We start from the raw sequence: 19,662 nt of genomic DNA on the forward strand, positions 1-19,662 counted from the left end.
CAGGCATGGGTGAAAGAGGATGTCCTTGTTCAGTGCCTTGGATGCCACAGGTTTCAGTGGAAGCCACAGGTTTTGGGTTTTGGATCCCTTGGGAAGGAGGCAGCCTCTACAGAGCAGAGAAGACAAACCTTGGAATAAGATGGCAAGCCAGGACTGGTGCTTTCAGCTTCCAGCACGCCCCCCCTTTCAAGTGCCCCCAAACTAGGATGAGTCCTTAGCTTAGGACATTGCCATTTCTTCCAAGTCTTGGGAGGGATGGAAAAAAAGCTGTGAGACCCTTTCACAGGAGACACCACCACATCCAGACTGGGTGGTAGTCCTTCCGTGGTCATGTCCACTGGCATGCCCACTCCGTGAGTAGGGCCTGGCCCCCATGGGAGCAGAGGGATTAGCATATCCTTAGTCCAACCTCCGAGAGTAACATCTGAGGGAACCTAATAACTAGTTAGCCTAGACTTCAGGCCAGGGCTCCTCTACAGGAGGGTGTGTTCATGGTGTGAATTGCCAGTGTGTATAGTACCAGAAGATACTCAACATGCCTATAGGACCAGCCTTCCCCGTGCCCTTTAACATTTCTTCCAAAGCATTTATTGATCGTATGGTACAAATGGCAGAGTCTGGAGCCCATGTTCAGATTGTGTCAGGCCATAGTTTTGTCTTTGCTCAAATCATCACCACAGCTCTACTGTGTGGACCTTGAGTCAAATAAAACACAGTTGTTCAGTCTGTTGTAGAAGTTTCTTGAGTAGCTAGGTCTTAATCAGTGTTTTCCTGTTTTGCTTTTGTTTGCCAAACATACTGTCTGGGATTATGGTGAGCCTGCCTGAGGTCCTGGCCACAAGGGCCCAGAAAGGTCTGAAGGGATTGGCAGGTGAGGCTTCATAGAGAGGTCTTTTAAGAAAAGATTGGCGGACTGGTGAGATGGCTCAGTGCGTTTTGCCAAACCTGCTGACCTAAGTTTCATCCCTTGATCCCACGTGGTGGATGGAGGGAGCCATTTTCTGCAAGTCGTTCTGTGACCTCCACATTCAGAGTACGTTTGTGCTTCTATGCAAGCACGTGCACACTTGTAATTTTTTAAAATCCAGACTATGATAACTTGGGCCTGCTTACTGCCTCAGCAAAGCAGCAGGTGCTTTTCACAGCCCAGGGCTGCCTAAAACCTAGCTCCTACAACTGACAGAGAATCCTTTAAAAGATGATCCACAAAGTTAGTTCATTTGTAGTCGTGTGTGTGTGTGTGTGTGTGTGTGTGTGTGTGTGTGTGTTTGAACGTTAGTTTCCCCTTTAGACAGGGTTTCTCTGCAGAGGGACTCATGGGAGCATTGCAACTGGATGGCTGGCGCCTTGGGCTGGACCAGGAGGTTAGGCTCTGTGGCCTTTCCAAAAGAAAGACTAACTCCTAAATTTTTTTAAAAAATACATTTATTTCTGTGTGGGCCCACTTACAAGAGTTTTTTCCCACCACGTTGGCCCCAGGAGTAGAATGCATACAGGACGCCAGCCTTGACAGCAAGAGCTTTTCACTATCTGAGCCATCTTGCTGGTCCAGTTTTCCTGTCTTTTAAAATCTGGAGTCTTAAGATTGGCCCTGCCATCCGGAAGCTTCGCACTGTCAGAAGGCTGTGAATAGGGGACAAGTCTTTGTCGCCTTCTCAGTCTCTAAACCCTGAAGGAGGTGGAGTCAAGCGTGGGCTCCAGGCCATCTCATTTCAGCTGCTGAACCACTCTGAGCTGGAGCTGCAAGGCCTGAGAGAGAAAGCAAAGGGGACAGGGCTGTCCCTACTACTGGGTGCATCCCACGGGGCCAGCTAGCCTCCTTCGCACTTCCCATTCTGCGGTCCGCCCTGTGATGTCACGGACGTTGCCTGGCAACGGCGAACGCCGAGACCGCGTGCACGAGCGCGAGCGTGGCCCGACCAGCTCTGGGGCTCAGGTCGTGCGGCGGCGCCTGCAGCGCGGATCCCCCGTTCCCCGCCCGGGCCCGGCCTCAGGGACGGGCGAGCCCGGGCGCGGGAGGCGGCGGCCCGGGCTCCAGCCCGGAGACTTGTCCGCCGAGCCCCTGCTGCTCCCAGCGGGCCCCGCGCGGAGCCCCGGCCCCCTGCTGCGGGCCCGCCCCCGCCGTCAGGCCCCGCCCTCCGCGGGCTCTGGCTCCACCCCCTGGACCAGGCCACGCCCCCGGGGCGCTCGGGGCGCGATGGCCTCGGAGTCTGTGAAGGTAGTGGTACGCTGCCGGCCCATGAACCAGCGCGAGCGGGAGCTGAGCTGCCAGTCGGTGGTGACGGTGGACAGCGCGCGCGGCCAGTGCTTCATCCAGAACCCAGGAGCGGCCGACGAGCCCCCTAAGCAGTTCACCTTCGATGGCGCCTACTTCATGGACCACTTCACCGAGCAGATCTACAATGAGATCGCCTACCCGCTGGTGGAGGTGAGGGCGCCCCGAGACTGCAGGGCCAGGCTCGGGGCTCCCCAAAGGTGGAGATGGGATAAGTGGGTTAGCCCAGCTCCTGCCGCCCTAGCCAAGCGAGAAGGCTCCGGGCACAGGTGAATAGCGGGCAGGTTAGTCTGAAGGCTAGTCCTAGCGGTAGACACATAGGACCTGCCTCCATTGGACCGGGCGCCCCGCAGCTGGTCCACACCCCCGTCCTTTGCAGCGTTTACCACAGAACACCAGACCCAAGGCCCCTCAGCTCCCACGCCCCGCCCCCTCCCTCAGCTGCCCATCCCCACCCCCATCCCACCCACCCCCCACCCCCGCCCCTCATCCTCTGCCTTCATTTCAGACCTGCAGGATCCTGAAAGCTCCAGCCATTTCCCTCAGCCTCCTTCCCTCCCAAGAGACGCAGGGTCCTTCTCTGTCAGGTGGTGGTTTTACAAACTTTGCTCCTATTTCAGCAAAACTCTGAGCGCACTCTCCTCTTGACAGTAGTGGAGGAAACACGTGTCTTTCTTTCCAAAGAGGGAACAGTGTGGGATTTCCGTGTGCTCCCTCTGTCACTTCGAACTTGCTCCATGATCTGAGGTTCGCAGAAGTCCCTGCTGCAAAGAAACCCATTTGGCTTCTTTGACCTAGCATTCCCAAAACATTTAACATGGACGCTTCCTATTTTGACTGGCAGGCCCTTTTAGCTGTTACACCTCTCCTGCCTGTTGAGAGGGTTGATGTGTTCTCAAGCCTACAGCCTTCCTGGTGCTGAGCCAGGAGTAGATGCATCCTTAGAGTCTAAGGTCAAGTGTGCATCTCTGCCCTGTTGAACTCTGACCCCACTCCCAAGGAGCTCTGACTGAGGATATAGACCTCAAAACACATGGTTCCCTCTCAGTACTCAGAGGACAAGGGGCAAGGGACAGCTCCCCCAAGGGGACAGTCCCAGGCTCTGAGGATGGCTCAGTTGTCCATCTGCTGACCCGGCTTTCTAGGCTAGAAGGGATGGATCTGAGAGGTCATCTGATTCAGTCCCTCTTGTTTGAAAGCTCATCAAAATGGAAGGCCAGCTGTTGATCGCATGTCACAGTGGCTGCAGTTCATACTTCCCAAGCAGCCTGTTCCACCTTCGCTTCTCTGTCTCCAGAATGGTCCACCCACTCAGAGGCCTCCTGGGAATTCTCAGCCCTAGCTCCTTGCCTCCCATTGTCTAGAGTTGACACCTTGAGGATTATGCAGGGTCCGTCCCAGTGACAGGCCTGGTGGACACTCCCCCAGACCTCAGATTTGACCTCCGTCCATTCATTAGTCCATTTGCCCATCCATGAAATGAAACATTCTCCACTGTGAGCCCAGATTGAGCACGGGGAGGGTGTGTGAAGGAGACAGACTTACCCTCATCGAGCTCAAGGTCAGAGTTCAGCTAAGCTAACAGCTAGCCATCAGTGGCAAGTGGGAGGGCAGCACTGGGAGGCCAGCAAACCTTGGAAGGGAAGGAGGGGCGAACAGAAAGGGAAGTCTGAGACGAACCTCACAGGAGGCCAGGCAGGAAGCTGGAAGGCTGTGGGGGAGAGACTGGCACCAAGCGTTTAATCTTTACCAGAAGAGCAAGAGTCGTTCTTGTCAGAGAAATGACTGAGGCCAGAGGAATCATGGAGCAAATTAGAGACAATCTTAGTTCCCTGGGTCCAGTTTCCATGTTCCGTCTCCCATCAGAGGCCCTGGCTGCTTGAGCGTGGAGCAGGTGCACCATTGAGAACAGGGGCTGCATACACCACAGGTCTGCTCACTTGCTCCCTTCCCTAGGGCTTTCTGGCAGGTAGCTTGGGCCGTATGCCCAGTCTCCTCCCTTCAAGTCCTATTCCATGCTGCCCTAGTGCCTCAAATGCCACTTTCTGCCTTTTCCTCCCCCCCCCCCCCAATCCCTTCACTCTAGGGTCTGCCCTTCATCTCTTGCCCCCTGAAGCTTCTCCATACCCACCCTTGACTGACTCACATCTCCTACCTGGTCCAGCTCCCCAGCCCCCACCCCTTTAACCAGCAGCCTCCTGACTTCCAATCTACCCCAGGACCACATACCCACAGCCTCTGTCATGCCCAGGCTGAGAAGGGTAGCCCAACTCCTTGAGCAGGGACAGCCATAGAAGGCTCACCCAGGGGGGAGGGACATTTGGGATGGCGCATCCAGGAGACATAGTGCAGTTCAGGACAGGTATTTTCATTTTAACTGATGGAAGGAAATACGTGGCGTGTCTGATGCACTGTTGTGAGAATTATGGCTGAGGAGCACACCAGGTTACAGCCCCTTGCTCAGCTTGGGGGTGCAGTTCAGGGGTGGGAGCCCTTGCCCAGCCTGTGTGGTACTCTAGGTTTGATCTCAGTATGGGGTAGGGAGGAGATATCAACAGTCAATTTCATTAAGAAAAACACTAATAAAAAGCTGGGTGAGGTGGCGGCACACCTGTAATCCCAGCACTTGGGGAGGCAGAGGCAGGCTGTTCTCTGTGAGTTCAACGCCAGCCTGGTCTACAAAGCCAGCTCAGGACAGCCAGGGCTACACAGAGAAGCCCTGTCTCAAAAAAAAAAAAAAAAAAAGAAAAACAAAAACACTAATTCAATAAGATAGAATGGGACGGCAATATACAGTGACCAAGTGGCAGACACTGGGGACCTATTCCACATGTGCATGTTCCCTGGGACGCCCCTCTGCCAAGGGTATCAGTTACTGTGTGAGACTTTTTCCCCCCTAAGACAGTGTTTCTCTGTGTAGCCTTGGCTGTCCTGGACTTGATTTGTAGACCAGGCTGGCCTCAAACTCAAAGAGATCCTCCTGCCTCTGCCTCCCTGAGTGCTGGGATCAAAGGTGTGCTCCACCACTGCCTGTGTGAGACTTTTTTGAAATCTTTGTTTCATCTCAGAAATATACCTAAAGTTGTTTCCTACTTAACCTAAGGGCAGTGCTGTCCTATAGAACATTCTGGAACAATGGAAATGCTCTGTGTTTGCACTTACCAGTTAGGCACCCACTAGACATAGGTGGCAAGTGGCACAGGAAAGAAGCTGGTGCCTTGAGGAACTGAACGTATTACTTTTATATCACTGTGAGCCAAATACCTGACAGAAGCGGGGAGGGGGAGGCTTATTGTGGCTCACTGTTTCAGGGTTATCAGTCCAGCAGGATGAGGAGCCATGGCGGTATCAACAACAGCAACGACCCCTCATACAGTAGATCAGCCGGCCGACCATGGGCCAGAACTGGCGAGTGTGCTAAAAGCTTCAAAGGCCTGTCTCTAGTTATCTGCTTCTGCCAGCTCAGCTCCTGAAGATTCTGCAGTATCTCCAAACAGTGTCACCCACCAGAAACAAACACTCACGACATAACCTGTGAGGAACACTTTAGAGTCAAACCATAATGTTTTGTTTGATTGTTTGGTTTTTCAAGATAGGGTTTCTCTGTGTAGCCCTAGGTGTTTTGGAACTCACTCTGAAGACCAGGCTGGCCTGGAACTCAGCTCCTGAGTGCTGAGATTAAAGGCATGCACCACTATGCCTGGCTATAATACTTTTTAATTAAGCTAAATAAATAAATAAAACTTTTATATTGCAGACTTGAGCCACATGCATAGTTTTAGCTCCCCCAGTGGTGGCCTTTTAAAAACTAAAAGAAATGAAGTAAAACCATAACACAGTTAATGCAGTGTATCTCTATAATAAAAACAATTACAGATATTATGCCTAATGACTAATAGTTGGTAGTTTATGTTCTTTAATTATATTAAGACTGTGAAAAGCTAGGCGTGGTGGCGCATGCCTTTAATCCCAGCACTGGGGAGGCAGAGGCAGGCAGATTACTGAGTTCAAGGCCAGCCTGGTCTACAAAGCAAGTCCAGGACAGCCAAGGCTAACACAGAGAAACCCTGTCTCAAAAAACAAAACAAAAAAACAAGAAAACAAAGACTGTGAAGTCTGTAGCCTGGTGGCGGTGACCCACACCTTTAATCCCAGCACTTGGGAGGCAGAGGCAGGAGGATCTCTGAGTTCGAGGCCAGCCACAGAGGGAGTTCCAGGACAGCCTGGGCTACAGAGAGAAACCCTGTCTTGGAAAACAAATACAAACAAAAAACAAAGAAATTTGAGGCCAGTCTGAAACCAGAGAGAGTAAAGAGGGGCTGGGTGGGGATGCGGCCTTGTTGATAGCATACTTGCCTAGCATGCACAAAGCCTTGGGTTCAACCCCAACACTCATAAGCCCCATTGAGGGCCTTTGCTTTGTAAAGTGCACTGAAAAGTGCTTGGAGAGGTTATCAATAGCTCAAGGTCATCCTCAGCTACTACTGATATTGATGTCATTTTTGGCTGCATGAGATATTGCGTGTCCGTCCCCCCCCCCCGCATAAGACATATAGTTCAGTGATAGAGAGCTTGCCTAGCATGTGTGAGATCCTGTGAAAATGAAACTCAGTCCCCCAAGGTGCACTAGGGCCTTTCCAGCATGGCTCGTGGCTACCCAGGAGAATAGATCATCTGCTGTGTGACTGCCAGTCTTCCTACAGAGTCCTTTCCCTGGGCTCAGGCTACAGTGACAGGCCCCAAACTGCTTCATCTTTTCCAGAGGTGCCATGTGCCTCCCCACTTGAGCATGTGGGATGGAGAGGCTGAGGCTCCAGGTTGGGCCTCTCTCTGTAGCTGTTTATCCCTACTTCAAAGGACCCCTTAGGGGCTGCAGGTCACAGTTTCACTAGATTGAGTGGCTTTGCCCATTTCCACTGCAGAAAAGGAAGCTCCTGTCCTCTGAGGCAGGTAGGGAGCTTTGGGTGGGTACCAGCATTCCTGAGAATCCCAGCTCTCAGGGATTCCTGCTAAGCTCTGTTTGGGTCACAGATTTTTTTTTTTCAGTGAAAAGGTGTAGGTGTCATGTAGGCGCTGAGGCCTGGGGACAGGTTTCTGTGCCTACATTCTAACATAGGTTGCTGTGTCACTTGCCTGTCTTGCTGTGACAAAAACACCTGGCAGAAGCAACTTAAAGAATAAAGGGCTTGCTGGGTGTGGTGGCGCACGCCTTTAATCCCAGCACTTGGGAGGCAGAGGCAGGCGGATCACTGTAAATTCAAGGCCAACCTGGTCCAGGACAACCAAGGCTACACAGAGAAACTCTTGTCTCGAAACACCGCCCCCCCAAAAAGAATAAAGGCATTGTTTGGCTCATGGTTTAAGGGTTCACGGTCCATTACGAGGAAGGCATGGAGGCAGAAGCATGAGGCAGCTGTCACCTTCATCCCTCAGGACACAGAGACACATGAACACTGCTGTTTAGCTTTTTTCTTTTATTCAGTCTGGGACTCCAGTACATGCAATGGCACTGCCTGTGTTTAGGATAGTTCTACCCACCTCTGTTAACCTAACCTTGATCACCCCACCTTAGTTAACCTAACCTTGATCATCCCACCTCTGTTAACCTAACCTAGATACCCCCTCCAACTCTAAATCAAATTGACAATATCAACAGTCACAGGTGCCCCATAGGTAGTAACCCGAGAGCTCTAAGGGCAGGTACTGTGATTACTTTGTTCACTGCTCTCCCTCTAACCAGAACATGGTTCCTGGCAGAAAAGACAGCCAGTTCCGGGTGACTAAGTACATCCAAGAGTGAAGAATGGCCTTAGGAGTGGAACCCAGTTTGTCTGTCTTCCTTCTCAGCCTCCTCACCTTGTACCACCTGCCACTATCAGCCAGCCACTCTCCTGTGTCCCCTCAGCCTGGATCGACGTCAGCAGCTCTACCTCTGCCCTGCTCTCTCCTGCACAGAAGGCTGTGCCTGCTTCCTCCCACACCTTCCTGCTTCCTTCCCTCCTTTGACTCCCTCCCTTCACTGTTTGCTTGACTTCTGCCCTTGTGTACACCTCCCTGGCCTGGGTGAGAAGCGTCTGCCCCCCCCCCCCCCCCCACCCCCGCCGCCATATTCCCAGCAGGCATTAGGAAGCACCTGTCCGTGCATGCTGGCACTTGCCACACACCTAATGCATGAGATGAGTCGGCTGTAGGAGGGGTTACGTTCTTGTCCTTCGTGACAGATGAGATGGAGACTGTGTGTGTGTGTGTGTGTGTGTGTGTGTGTGTGTGTGTGTGTGTGTTGCTGTGATGATGAAAACACACCATGACTACAAAGCAAGTTGGGGAGGAAAGGGTTAACTTGGCTTACATTTCCAGATCACAGCCCATCATTGGAAGAAGTCAGGACAGGGACTCAAGCAGGGCAGAAACCTGGAGGCAGGAGCTGATGTGGAGACCCGTAGGCCATGAAGGACTGCTGCTTACTGCCTTGCTTCCTCTGGCTTCCTCTGCCTGCTTTCTTATAGCACCAATGAACCACCTGCCTAAAGACAGCACTCCCTGTCCATCATGAACTGAGGAAATGCCTTCCTGCTGGATCTTGGCTAGGGGGTGGGGTTGGGGGGTGGAGGCATTTCTTTCCTCAATTGTGCTAAAGACCAGTTCAAGTGATAAAGAGTGGAGACAGGCTGAGGGTGTGGCTCAGTGGTAGAGCCCTTGCCAAGCATATACAAGACTTTGGGTTCTGTCTTCAGCGGTGCATGAAACAAAGCAACAAATTTGAACTGAGTTGGCCCCCTTGCATAGGCTCTTAGATGCCCTTGGTTTAGCACAGTGTTTAACCCCATCAGACCATTGTTTGAGGGCAGACTGGAGCCATGGTTAGTGGAGACTCAGGCAGGGGACCTGAATCTGTGGACTGGGGGCTGTGGCACCCACCCAGATCTGTCAGCTGAACACCTGGCTTTGGTTTCCCCTCATGCAGGGTGTCACTGAGGGCTACAATGGCACCATTTTTGCATATGGCCAGACAGGCAGTGGGAAGTCCTTCACCATGCAGGGCCTGCCGGATCCTCCCTGCCAGAGAGGCATCATTCCGAGAGCCTTCGAGCACGTGTTCGAGAGCGTCCAGGTACGGGCCTCACATGGGAAGGGGTGAAGCTAGTGTCACAGATGGTCCCAGGACACCAATGACTGAGGCATGGACCTCCGTTACAGCCAGAACCTGGTCTTGACCCTGCACGGGTCAGCGGAGGCAGGACTTGGTTCTAAAAAAGATGACAGGTGAAAAACATAGAATAGAGAAGAGAAGAGGCATCATGTTTTTCTCCTGCTGCCTTTGAATGTTAAAACTCATTTAACATTTCGTGCGGTTGAGATGATGTTGAACATGGTAACCAAGTGGTTCTACAGTCATGGCTCCCCCGTTTATTGAGCCTCGAGTGAGGAGGCCCTTTGTGTACGTGTCTCATAGACTCCAGACTGGTCAACTCCTAAAGGTTCCCGTCCAACGGCCAAGAGCCAGGACTTGCTGGAACTCATCTGTGGTCCCTCCCTTGAGTAGTGGGAAGGCTTTCATCTCTCTTCCCGTGAGGTTTGCAGATAGCACATGGGACAGGTAGCCATAGCACAGCTTGGAGGCCAGAGGGCCCTGGAGCCGGAGAGGAAGGTTTGCCAGCAGGGCAGGCAGGGCAGGGTAGGGATGGGGGCCCATGTGGCCCTGATATCCCCCCTCTCCCACAATGTCGCAGCTATAAAGGCCTGGGCAGCAGGTGGGTTTGGCATCCGCCAGCTTTTTGTGCTCTGTCTACTCCCCGCAGTGCGCAGAAAACACCAAATTCCTAGTCCGGGCTTCCTATCTGGAGATCTACAATGAAGATGTCCGCGATCTGTTGGGTGCAGATACCAAGCAGAAGCTAGAGGTGGGTGCAGACCCCACGGGAAGTAGCCAGGAAGGTCAGGAAGAGAAGATAGTATCAGGCTGGGGCTCAGGATCCTGCTACCTGTTACCTCAGCTTCCCTAGCTCTGGGGTCATGGACAAACATCAGTGTCCAGAGTGGGGCCTTTTGAATTGAGTGTCCTCAGAGTACATACTGCATGGGGCCTGTTACTGTGTCTGTTGCCACCTTGGTTGAAGCAAGGTAGAGATTTGAAATAGATGTTTATTGTAGAAAACACCTTCGCTGAGAAAAATTATGATGATGGTTAGGTGGTGATGGCTCACACCTTTAACCCCAGCATTCAGGAGGCAGAGGCAGGTGGATCTCTGTGAGTTCAAAGCCAGCCAGAGCTACACAGAGAAACCCTGTCTCAAAACAAACAACCAAAAAAAACCCTGAAAATGAGTGTTGCAGATTGGAGACAGCAGAGAAGGCAGACCCCTCAAGTGGAGCCCCTGGGAGGTAGAGTCAAGGGCACAAGAACTGTTCTTGATGGTCAAGATTGGGCTTGGCTTCATCAAACACATTTTATAAGTTGTCCTCAGTCATCTCAAAGACTGGGTTCAGGACAGGAGAGAGTTGCTTCCTAACAGTGGGAGCAAAGCTAGATACTTGAGGGTTCTGTCTGGGTAGGTAGAACTAATTAGCCTGACTATTTTGGGCACACAGAGAGATCAAGAAATCTGGGTGTAATGGCACAGCCCAAAATCCCAGCAGCAGTGGGGAGACCGAGTCAGGGAGATTGCAAGTTCCAGGCCAACCTGGACTACATAGGGAGGCTGTCAAAAAGTAAGGAAGAAAAACCTAGGGAAGGCTGGAGGAAGAGAAAAGAAGGAGGGAAGCAAGGGGAGAGAGAGAGGAGAGGTGGGGAGGGGAAGGGAGGAAGAGGGGAGGGGGAGGGGAAAGGGAGGAGGGGGAGGGGAAGGGAGGAAGAGGGGAGGGGATGGGGAAAGGGAGGAAGGGGGAGGGGAAGGGGAGGAAAGAATGAATCTGAACAAATACTATCAGGACCGGAAGCCACTGGGACCCCGTGGCCTTAGTCTTGGCCAGAGGTCTTGCTCCTGCCTGAGGCTCTCACAAGCCGGTGGCCTGGTCCAGGGAGGAGAGGCTGGTGTGAGGTGGGGCCCTCAGCTGTGCTAGGTGTCTCTATAGATTCTCCCTCGGTGGTGCTACCTCTGAGCTACCCAAGCCTTCCCCACTAGAGTCCACCAGGAAGCCAGTGATCCCAGGGTTAGAAAGCAAGGGGACAGTCATCCATTGGTGGTGTTCAGCAAAGACTTACTGGGAAGAGCCGGCATGGGCCAGCATGCCAGACCACACACTGCACTGGACCACCCTTCTCTCTCCAATCTCCATCCATCCATCCAAGACCTTGCCCATCCTCCTGCGGCTGGCAGAGCACAAGCCTAGCAGCTCTTTGCCCTCCCTGCCAGAAACCTCTACCACCAACCTGCAGCCCCCTCACTAGAAGAGGGTGTTGGGAGCCTTTGAGTCATGACTCACCCTCATCCAGAGACACAGGCAGCAGAGTTGGGTGGGGGCTGGGAGCCCCAGAAGGCTAGGCTCAGGGGCATAAGCCTACCTTCTCACACACCTTCCATTGGCTTATGTGGGTACCTTGGGGACTCTGTCCCTTTCTAGCTACCCTGGACACTGGACAGGCCTCACTTAGTGAGCCTATGGCCTCGGGGGCTGCAGGTGACAGATACACTGTGATGCTCAGCCTGTGGGCTCTAGACCTTTGATATGCTGTTTTGTGGGTGATGTGCAGATGGTCTTCATGTAAGCGGAGGAGGAGCATTCTCACCCTCTATGATTCAGGGACCTGTGTATCTCCCGGGGAGCACAGAAAGTGGATGGATAGGAACCCGAGGTTCCACAGCACAGCTTAGTCTGTGTTTACCATAGAGCTCCATACATTTTTATAGGAGTTGCTTAGTCAGGGAAGGTGAACAAGAGATTTGGGGAAGCCAATTCCCCTCCCCACCTCCCAAGCCAGTATAAATGCCACCTCAGATCTCTACCCAGTAGATCATGGTGGAGTGGGGGCCCGCGGGGGCCTCCCAAGATCCCTCCCCAACCCATGTGTGAGGGAAAAGCATAGGAAGATGCCTTTCTGGCTGGACCTTGGTCATGGCCATGTGCCTGTGCCCCTCTCCATCCTTGCTGTAGCACAGCTGGTTGCCATGGAGATCTGGCTCAGGGCGGCGCGGGGGGGTGGGGGCGATGTTCTTGCAGCCTAGATGAACAGCTACTGAGGAGTAGGATGCTCAGCTGGTAGCCATCGTTCAGCTCCTCCCCCTGGTGGTCCTCCCCCCTGTAGCTGAAGGAGCACCCCGAGAAGGGCGTATACGTCAAGGGGCTGTCCATGCACACAGTGCACAATGTGGCCCAGTGCGAGCGTGTCATGGAGACTGGCTGGAAGAACCGTGCGGTCGGCTACACCCTGATGAACAAGGACTCCTCTCGCTCCCACTCCATCTTCACCATCAACATCGAGATCTATGCCGTGGGTATGGGGCCAGGCGTGGGCAGAGGGTGGCCCAGACATCCCGAGCCGGGTTTCCGCTCCCACTAGGAGGCTGTCTCACCTCCCTGGAGCCTGGAGAGCCCCGTGGCAAACTGGGAAAAGATGTCCCTGACTGCCTGGAGGAGGAAACAGGAAACAGACCAGGGTCCTCCCAGTGCGAGGATCTGTTTCCTGGATCAGCACCAGCAACCACAGACCCTGTAGATAACAGGAGTACTTCCTGTGCCTTGCGGCAGGCACATGTCATCTGTCCTTTGCGACTGCCCCGTGAGTGAGGCAGATGTTAATACGCCCATTTCACAGGTGGGAAGGCTGTGGTTTCAGTGCTGGGGCTGCAGCTCCCGGCCCTGGGTTCCATCCCTGGGGAATACCAAGGGCCAGAGGCGTCTGTGTGCCTTTCGGTCCTCATGACTCGTCTTTCTCAGCAATGGTCTCTGCCCTTCATTCATGTGCCTCTTCCTCTTCCTCTTCCTTGGAGAGCTGCTGAGAAAGAGGAAAAGGCGCCTGGGGGCCAGCTGCTGTGTAAGGTCCCCCTACACTTCATCTGTGTGACTCTGTCTGCCGCAGTCCTCCAGCTAGACAGTATCTGCCTTCTTTCACATGTAGGAAACTTAGGCTCTGAGAAGGGAGGAGACTTGATCATGTAGGGGGAAACCCCAGTCATGAAGTAGAGGAGCCAGTATTTGAACCCAGGGCCTCCTGGTTTCTTGGCCGCTAATGCTGCCGAGCATAGAGCAGGAAGCAGCCTGGCCAGACTGGCAACATAACTGTGAAGAGACCCCTGACCCAGAGCCAAGGTCAGAGCTGATGTAACCTCCCTACATACTGTCTCTTCAGTACCCTGGGCAGCCCATTCCCAGGCCTGTGCCCCTGGTGCTTGCTTGAGTGAAGGACATCAACCTAGGTGTCCCCAGGGATTCCTGTCTTCAGACAGGACGTCATGACCTCACAGTTGCAACCAGGGTAGGGACAGCTGCCTGACTCAGTGGATGGGGACATGGAGGCTTGTGAGCTTTATACTGTTGTGCCTTCTGCAGGAGAAGTTTTGAAGGACAGGCTGATGCCTAAACGTAGTCACACAACTAACCTCTCTGTTTTTTGTTGTTGTTGTTGTTGGTGGTGGTGGTGGTGGTTTTTTTCCCCTTCCTTCTATGAGTTGAGTCACTGCCAGGTCTTCATGACCAGGGGTGGTGGATGGAGGATGGTCCACTCTCACCTCTTTTCTAAGCTGTCGTCCCATGAGCCACTGACATCATTTCTGGTTTCGCAGTGCTGTGGACAGTGATGCATTGTGTACAAGGCTGTTTTTGCTCTGAGACTCATTTGCTCAGGCTAGACCTGGTGTGCACTGTGAAAGCACAGAGTGCACACAGACTCAAGGCTCATGACACATCCTGGTACATTCTACAGAGTGCTCTCCAAAAACAGTACAGGTCTCTTTCTTTCTTTCTTTCTTTCTTTCTTTCTTTCTTTCTTTCTTTCTTTCTTTCTAAAGATGTATTTATTTATTATGTATACGGTGTTCTGCCTGCATGTACACCTGTACACCAGAAGAGGGCACCAGATCTCATTATAGATGGTTGTGAGCCACCATGTGGTTGCTGGGAATTGAACTCAAGACCTTTGGAAGAGCAGCCCGTACTCTTAACCTCTGAGCCATCTCTCCAGCCCAGTACAGGTCTCTTTCTGCTCCATTAAAAAATAAAACAAAAAAGGTCTTAGGCACCCAAGTCCTTCAGACACCCATCTAATGCCAGCAAACATTTTATCTCCCTTAAGAGTGTGTAGCCAGTCTTTGCTACTTTGTGGGTTTTTCTTTCTCTCCACCCGTTATCCCCCCAGTTTCACCCTCTAACACTAGATAGGAGAAACAAGGATGGGGCAGGAGACAGGAAATAGGAGAATCCCTGAATCTGACTTCTTTCCTCTTGTTTATTCTTTGGCCACGGCTACTAACAAACAGCCTTGCTAAATAATCAACAACCACTGACCCCACCTACTGGAGCTCTAGCATCAATCTACCCTCTGAAAAGCCCCCAGAATTCCAAACATCACACAATCATAGAAACTGTCTGCAGCTGGTGAAACCACGCCTCTGCCAGAACACCAGGCAGATCATAGTCAGCTGGGGACAGTCCAAAGCAGCTCCATAGCCCACACCTGGGACTAAAACAAAAACATTAATATTTCTGGGTTTTAAAAGAAACCCAACCATAATTGTCATTACAAGATTGCCGTTCACTGGTCAGAGAACGTGTGGCCAGTTGACCCTGCATATCCAGCTCTGATAGGGAGCCAGTCAATGGTTTCATCTCTGGGGAACTAGAGAGGTAGGCGGCCTTGCTCATGCTATACAGTAAGGAAGGGGCGGGGCTGTACTTCAAAGCCAGTACTTTGAGCATAGACTGGTACAGTTCCCCAGAGGTCTTTTCATCTCCCCTTTACCACCCTCTGCCTTTGGCCTCATAGGACATCGGCCCAAACTGTTGTAAAAGAGGCCCTCCTCTCCTCGGCAGAAGGACCCTTAACCCCTGGAGTCAAGCAGCCCCGCATTCCTATCTTACCGCCCCTCCTTGGCTTCTTTTTTCTTTTTCTTTTATTTTCTTTTTATTTAATATATTTTATTAATTCATATTACATCTCAATTGTTTTGGTTTCTTTTTTCATGATTTATTTATTGTTATAAGCATTAGTGTTTTCCCTGCATATGTGTCTGTGTATGGGGATGTTAGGTCCCCTAGGACTGGAGTTAAAGATAGTTGTGAGCTGTCATGTGGGTGCTGGGAATTGATCTTGGGCCCAGCCCCTCCCCCCTTTCCTTGCCTTCTGTGTGGCCCTGGGAAAGTTCCCATGCCGTCTCCAAGCCTTAGTCTCCTTACCTGTACCATGGCAGCCCCTCCTTTACAGACTCCTGATAGGCTCAGATGTAGCCCCACTGGGTGGTAGGCCTTAAGGACCTCGGTAGCCAGCCACCCTCATCTTAGAGAGATGGCGGGGGCTCACCAGCTGTTGCTCCCTGCCTGCCTCTCTGTCTGCAGATGAGCGGGGTAAGGACCACCTCCGAGCAGGCAAGCTCAACCTGGTAGACCTGGCGGGCAGTGAGCGGCAATCCAAGACCGGGGCCACAGGAGAGAGGCTGAAGGAGGCCACCAAGATCAACTTGTCACTGTCAGCACTGGGCAACGTCATCTCGGCCCTGGTAGATGGACGTTGCAAGCATATCCCTTACCGGGACTCAAAGCTGACAAGGCTGCTGCAGGACTCACTGGGCGGCAACACCAAGACTCTGATGGTGGCCTGCCTGTCTCCTGCTTGCAACAATTACGACGAGACCCTCAGCACGCTGCGCTATGCCAACCGGGCCAAGAATATCAAGAACAAGCCACGCATTAATGAAGACCCCAAGGACGCCCTGCTTCGAGAGTATCAGGAAGAGATCAAGAGGTTAAAGGCCATCCTAGCCCAGCAGATGGGCCCTGGCCACCTGACAGGTGGGACACCCTGGGGCAGCAGGCTAGGGTGGGCCAACTACATTTCCCACCAACACATCCCTGCTTTCTCAGACTCTCCATAGGCAGGTCCTTTGGCTCCCATTCAGTTCAGGGCAGCCCAGGGGTAATGGCCCCTACCTGCCTGTGGCCCCAGGAAGAGGGCTGGCTGGCTGGCCTGCCCACTCCCCATCTCAGGATGCTCCTCTGCCATCTACCAGTCCTACCCAATTGTCTCCCTAGCTCAGTGGCTGGGACATCATGTTCTTAGTTAGCATCTGGGTGACTCACCTCCCCACATCCCACCCCAGCTCCTGTCATCGCAGCTACCGTATGTAGTCTGTTGTCTGGCAGGCATACAAACTCGGGTCTGGAACAGAGGCTCTCAGGGCTTAAAGACACACCAGAGTGTTCTGTTGCTGTCTGTTAGGAACAGTGCGCATAGAAGAGTGTAGCCTCCGCTCCTTGGGCCTGCCTCCTGCCTGCCCGCCTGTGTTCACGCGTTCTGCACACAGTTGTCTGCCCATTCATCACCCCCAGCCACCCCTCCCTCTCCTGCCTTCCCACGTGCTTGCCTCCTTCCACCCACTCCATAGCTCACACAGCCCCTGCTCATCCGTCTTTCCAACACCCACCTCTCCTCCTCCACTTCTTCCCCTTTCTCCTAGCCATTCACCCGTTCACATCTCATCTGCCAGTTGTTCATATGTCCACCCATTCGTTCTCCTAAACCCTCCCACCCAACCATCCAAAGTTCTCCTAGCACCTCTTTATATATGTAGACCAGGGCTGGACACCGGGGACACACATGACTCAGACCCTCAGAGCCCAGGCTGCGACTCTCTGGGGAACAGACTTTAAGGGAGAAAGCTACACTGGGCAGAGAGGGTCCAAGCCTGTAAAGGCTATGATCCATCATAAAAGGCTCCATATAGAGGGTAAAGCAGCTGGGCTGAGTCCTGGGCCATGAGAATCACCCCTGCTAAGATCCGGGGCAAAGTGTGAAGATCCCCAAACACCACTCTGCTTACTCTTCTGGCTGCCTTTGAGCAGGGGGAGGCGTGAGTGGGCAGGCAGAAGGGGGCAGGGTGTAGCAGAGTGCCCATCACCTTCCCTCTCCTCCCCTGTTCCCCCCAAAACTGGGAAAGGGATGACAGGAGTGGAAGAAGTCCCCAGAGGGTCCCCAACCCCGCAGCTAACACAGCCCTCCAGGATGGGAGTGGGGGTGGGGAGAGGTACAGGGTGGGGAGGGGAGGGGCTTCTTGGATTAGAGCCCTGATGCTCAGCAGGCAGTGGTGACTGGCCTTGTCCAAGTAACATGTTGAGGCCAAGTAGCAGTTAATAGCTTACCTGGTCCTTGGGCAAGTGACCTAGCTCCCAGGAGCTTTCGCTCTTAATCAAAATGAAGTCAGGACAGCTGCCTGACATCTGTTGGAGGAGTGGACAGTAAAGGAAACAGCTGAGGCCTTAACCCCCAGATGGCCAGGGTCATAGAGCATGGGCTGTTCGGACTGTGTGCGAGACTCCTAGCCTGGTGTTCCATGACACTAACGCGAGGCCTCGGCCTCCCTCTCCCCTCTCTTACTGCCTATTTCTTCTCTCCGTCCCTTTTGGAAGGTGTGGAGTGTCTGTCTGCCCCTGCTGGCTACCCCCACAGGCCCCTCTTCTCGCCCCTACTCCAGCCAGGCTGCCCCACCCATGGAATAACCCTATCTCTTCGCCTCTGCTGTGACCCTTCTCTTTAAACCCTTACTCTTGGAGGGTGGCTTAGTGGTTAAGAGCACCAACTGCTTTCCTGGAGGACCAGGGTTTGAGTCCCAGCAACCACATGGGAGCTTACAATGTGTGTGCCTCCAATTCCACAGGCTCTGACACTCTCTTCTGGCTTTTGTAGGCACTAGACACGCAGGAAGTGCATATACATACATACATACATACAGGCACCATTCACATAAAAAGTCAATTTAAATGAACAAATAAGCCAGGCATGGTGGCACATGCCTTTAATCCCAGTACTTGGGAGGCAGAGGCAGGTGGAGATCTCTGAGTTGAGGCCTACTTGGTCTACAGAGCTAGTTCTAGGACAGCCAGGGCTACACAGTGAAACTTTGTCTCAAATACCAGCAACATTACAACAAAAAAACCCCAATACAATGAATAAACACTCTGCAGTTGCCCTCTGTCCCTTTTTTCCTGTCTCCCCATACACTCCTTCCCACTCTGTGACACCAATACTGACTATACCTGGGTCTCTCCTCTGACTCCCCCTGTACCCACTGCTGAGGCGTCCAGGACACCTGGTCTCATTCTCCACTCTGCTGTCCTTACCACCCTAGACACCCCAGCATAGGTCTAGACCTGCCCCACAGCTTTTCCACTCACTCTGCCCCTGTGTCTGAAAGCTCTTCCCCCACCTCTGCCTGGCTCTCTCCTCTACCCTCATATCCCACTCCGTCTACTCTCCACAGAGTCCTGACCACAGTATCGGGGCATGTTCTTCATCCTGAACGCCCTCCCTGCCTTTCCTGTGTACTCACTGCTCATTTGCTCGCTCACTTACCTTTGTCTCCTCATGCATAGTGCATGGGGTGTGAGTTCTGTCTAGGGCCACATCCCCAGTGTCCTAAACTCTTGGGTGACTAGTTGATTGCATTTTACATAGAGATGCTCTTATGCTTAGTTCCGGGGTACTCATGCTCAGCTCATGTCTCTTTCTCTCCAGCCCTGCTGTCCACTCAGACACCCCTGGGCCCTGTCCAGCCCGAGGAGAAGCTTCCGGCCCCTGCTACTGTCCAGCAGGACACGGAGGCTGAGAAACAGCTGATCCGGGAGGTGAGACCCTAGCAAGCCACCAGTGTGAAGGAGAGTGTGTCCCAGGGAGAGCCAGTGCCTGTAGAGTGTCACCCTGCTTAACTCCCGTGGGGGTTGGCACCATGTTACCCCCTTTGTTTCTGAGGAAACTGGGGCTCAAAGGGATGTCATGACTTTTCCAAAGCTACACGGAAGATCGGAATATCAAAGAGTTGGATCCAGCCAGGCAGTGGTGGCACATGCCTTTAATCCCAGCACGTGGGAGGCAGAGGCAGAGGCAGGTGGATCTCTGAGTTCGAGGCCAGCCTGGTCTACAGAGTGAGTTCCAGGACAGTCAGGTTACACAAAAAAACCCTGCCTCAAAAAACAACAAACAAGCCAAGCGTGGTGGTGCACACCTTTAATCCCAGCACTCGGGAGGCAGAGGCAGGCAAACTGTTATGAGTTCGAGGCCAGCCTGGTCTACAAAGTGAGTCTAGGACAGCCAAGGCTAAACAGAGAAACCCTGTCTCAAAAAATCAAACAACAACAACAACAAACAAACAAACAAGAGTTGGATCCAGGATTTGAACTTGGGTTCCTGAGCAGGGACATCCCCCAAGAGAAGATCTCCTTGGTAATGCTGGGAAAAGTGGCTG

At 52.9% G+C, this 19,662-nt stretch overlaps 1 protein-coding gene across 1 annotated transcript in view; it reads left to right on the forward strand.

Annotated features, from left to right (window-relative positions):
* Positions 1–2,150: 2,150 nt before the first annotated feature.
* The window catches only part of Kif17 (kinesin family member 17), a 36,616-nt gene continuing 19,104 nt past the window's right edge, over positions 2,151–19,662 (forward strand). Inside the window, exons 1-6 of the mRNA XM_051171645.1 lie at positions 2,151–2,428; positions 9,240–9,386; positions 10,075–10,176; positions 12,519–12,708; positions 15,764–16,216; positions 18,936–19,045. Of these exons, the coding sequence (XP_051027602.1) occupies positions 2,198–2,428; positions 9,240–9,386; positions 10,075–10,176; positions 12,519–12,708; positions 15,764–16,216; positions 18,936–19,045 (1,233 nt within the window). The 5' untranslated portion in view covers positions 2,151–2,197. The remainder of the gene's footprint in view (positions 2,429–9,239; positions 9,387–10,074; positions 10,177–12,518; positions 12,709–15,763; positions 16,217–18,935; positions 19,046–19,662) is intronic.

This window comes from Acomys russatus, chromosome 29 (genome assembly GCF_903995435.1).
Source record: "Acomys russatus chromosome 29, mAcoRus1.1, whole genome shotgun sequence".
In the NCBI taxonomy this organism is placed as follows: Eukaryota; Metazoa; Chordata; class Mammalia; order Rodentia; family Muridae; genus Acomys; species Acomys russatus.